General features: G+C 47.6%; 1 protein-coding gene across 1 annotated transcript in view; it reads left to right on the top strand. All coding sequences in view use genetic code 11, as the record gives it.

Annotated features, from left to right (window-relative positions):
* EGR_08797 (putative phospholipid-transporting ATPase VB) overlaps positions 1–3,108 on the top strand; it is a gene marked incomplete at both ends in the record, with an annotated part of 6,168 nt that overhangs the window by 1,186 nt on the left and 1,874 nt on the right. Inside the window, 3 exons of the mRNA XM_024498046.1 lie at positions 37–294; positions 1,218–1,490; positions 2,264–2,449. Coding sequence (XP_024347518.1) covers positions 37–294; positions 1,218–1,490; positions 2,264–2,449 — 717 coding nt within the window. The remainder of the gene's footprint in view (positions 1–36; positions 295–1,217; positions 1,491–2,263; positions 2,450–3,108) is intronic.

Here is a 3,108-nt window from a genome sequence, read left to right as displayed (position 1 = left end):
ATAAAACTGATGCCTCACTTGTTTTGACGTTGGCAGGCCTCAATGGTGAAGTTGGTGAAACACGAACTGCGAGTTCAAACACTGGCAGTGGGCGATGGGGCAAATGATGTTAACATGATCCAATGTGCCGATGTAGGCGTGGGCATCAGCGGTCAGGAGGGCATGCAGGCAGCAATGGCTTCGGACTTCGCTATCACACAATTCGCCTTCCTGAAACGCCTCCTCCTAGTACATGGCCACTGGTGCTATGAGAAGCTGGCGCGCATGGCTCTCTATATGTTCTACAAGGACTCGGTACGTATCTCTACCCTTCCTTTCTTTTTTGCGTCTAAGTGTCCCCTGTAGAGGATGAGCGTGAACAGGTGCGCCGGTGGTCTGGTAATTTGAATGATGCGGTAACGTTGTACTATCCAAGTGGAGACTGAAGAACTCACGTTGCTAAATGTACTAGGGACTATTCCTTTATTTTACATCTAGAATTGTAACGTAGGTAAGCCTATTCGTACACTGTTTACTGGGGCAAAAAGTAACAGGACTAATGGGGACGCGCAGGCATCAGTGTACTGTGATGAACGAACTTTCCTGTCCACAAGAGCAAGAGCGTACAGTTTGAACCCGTGAATAATCTCCTCTGTTCTTATCTACTACGGATGACTTCAAGTACACTAAGTCAGTACGCGTTGAGGAAACACTCAGCTGCAGGGCGACCCTTGACTGAATGGTATCAAATTGTTGTCACCGACTGTCAATGATAATCCCAATCCTAGTAGTTCCCAGAGCACTAACGCAATAGCACCCACATGTGTGAATTAAACTTCAGGCAGCACGTAGAGTGGCTGCTGATACCTGAAACTCCTGTGGTGTGACGAAATTTTACACTAGGTAAACAACACATAATTCGGTCACTGGCTGATGCGTTCACTTTAGGCGGTTACCACATTCACGCATGCTTGAACGTACGCACGCTGGGTACTATGACAGTTGTCTGCTTTGAACCAACACAGGTGATGAGTGGTAGTAAAGCAGACTATTCTAACATAATGCAGGCTTAATGGCAAAGTTTTGCACACTAAAGCGGATTTGCTGGTTAGAGATGCATAATGCATTCTGCTAGCGTTTCTTCTCGATCACTCATTCAGTGCTATTCTAAGCTGTTCACAATAGGTATTATTTTTATGATAGATAAGTAACCTATAATACCTTATTGCTTTTTAAAGGTCTACATATTCTCGTTGTTTTGGTTTCAATTCTTCAACGGCTTCTCGGGCAGCGCACACATCGACCAACTGGCACAGGTGCTCTTCAATCTGACACTCACCAGCATACCACCATTCGTGTTGGGCGCTCTCGACAACTCCTTAGATGATCGAACCCTTATGGCCAATCCTAAACTTTACCGCAATGGACGCGATTCTATGGTGAGCTTTGAAGACCTCACAAGTCATGCAAGTCTGAAAGCATCCCCATTATCTGCTAATATCACAGATTCTGTGAGTTGGAACACCCCAAGTCCTACCGCATGGACAAATACCACGTTCGCATTACTGTGCCACTCAACACTGCCTGTGTTTACTTCCCTACTTCATTCATCGAGACATAGTTGTGTGTTCTTCCACCAACTACGATGAGATGGGAGTAAAAGTGGCACAAGACTTTGTCAATGTTGAGCAGATGTTAGCTTCCCGGAGCCTGACGTGTTTCCTCCCTTTCTGTCTATTCTCTCACCTACTCGAGTTCTCCGCATAGGCTATCAACGCGTGTAGGTGATTGGGCCATCACGTGTTGAAGGCAAATCAGTAGTAAGCAGTTCTTCAGGATCGGATGCAATGTGCTCGATTTCAATCTCTTTCCATCATCGGTCATGGTGTAGTTGACAAAGTCGAACCGGTTTCTATGGCTCTTCTGTTGCAAAATCACCGCAAATTCAACCATTCACAGTTGATGCGTACTCTCTGCTGCTGACGCCCTCTGCGATGGTGATCTTCGAAGTGAGGTCACATATTGCTGCCACGAGAGCAGCAATGCTAGATTCTTACCCAAAGATGTTATGGAACGCATCACGCTGGAAGCGGCTGTGTTACTGACTGGTGGAGGAACTGGAGGTTCATGCCGCATGAGCAGAGACCCATGTCACACTGGAATTAGAAGAGGCATGAGATGTAGTGTCATTTGGTTGGGTGGTGCACAATGGTGTCTTGCGCATGTCTTCATCTCCCCCCTACCGCCGAATGGTAAGCATCCCTTCTTGGGCATCTTGTTTCAGACCTACAAGGCGTGGCACTTTTGGGTCAACACCCTGGATGCAATGTGGCAATCTCTGGTGATTTTCTTCCTCCCCTGCCTCGTATTCATCGGCACCAGCGCTAGCATGAACGAACTCGGCACAACCTGCATGAATGCCCTCGTATTCACCTCCCTGCTGCATATCGCCCTGGAAACGAAATACTTTGTAAGCTGTTCATCGCAATCAGCAAGTTGGTGCTCGAGCACATGACAGTGTCAATTTCCTCTCGTGGGACTAACTAGTGGAAATAGTGCAAATGTAGGCGAGAATTGGTCTGCTTTGAGTGGAAGTGATGCGGACGGAATGCTAGCACATCAAAGTGGTGGTTGAAACCATGGAGACGGTGGGTTTTGTCAGAGCACAATTTGTGTGGTGAGAGGAAACACCACCTCTTACGTAGCCGACGTGGCACCCCATTAATCTGAGAATGCATTAGGGGGTGAGGAGAAGGGGTAGCGCTTCGTCGGTATAATGGGTGGTGCGAGCAGGACGTCATGTCATTAGCATAGTAGGTGGAGCGAACCCGGAGGAGGCGCACAAGTCTCGTTGAGTCGGTGGCACTGTGCAACGGGGCACACTTCATCAATGCATCAGTCCGTTGCATTGCCTGGATCTTAGGATCACGCTGATGTTATTGTTGAGTTAACGAAACGTGTGGATTACCCTAACACTGAGTCCACTCAATAGTGCGGCACCACATACAAAAGACGATGATTTAGAAAATGTGAAGGTCATGTGTTCGTGTAGCCTGTCCTCCTGTCTGTCTGTGCTCGGCTGTGGCTCCCTGAATTGATGTCTTTCAGTGACTGAGAAGGTGCAAGTAT

This window comes from Echinococcus granulosus (genome assembly GCF_000524195.1).
Source record: "Echinococcus granulosus chromosome Unknown EG_S00120, whole genome shotgun sequence".
Classification (NCBI taxonomy): Eukaryota; Metazoa; Platyhelminthes; class Cestoda; order Cyclophyllidea; family Taeniidae; genus Echinococcus; species Echinococcus granulosus.
This window is presented reverse-complemented; position numbering and strand designations above follow the sequence as displayed.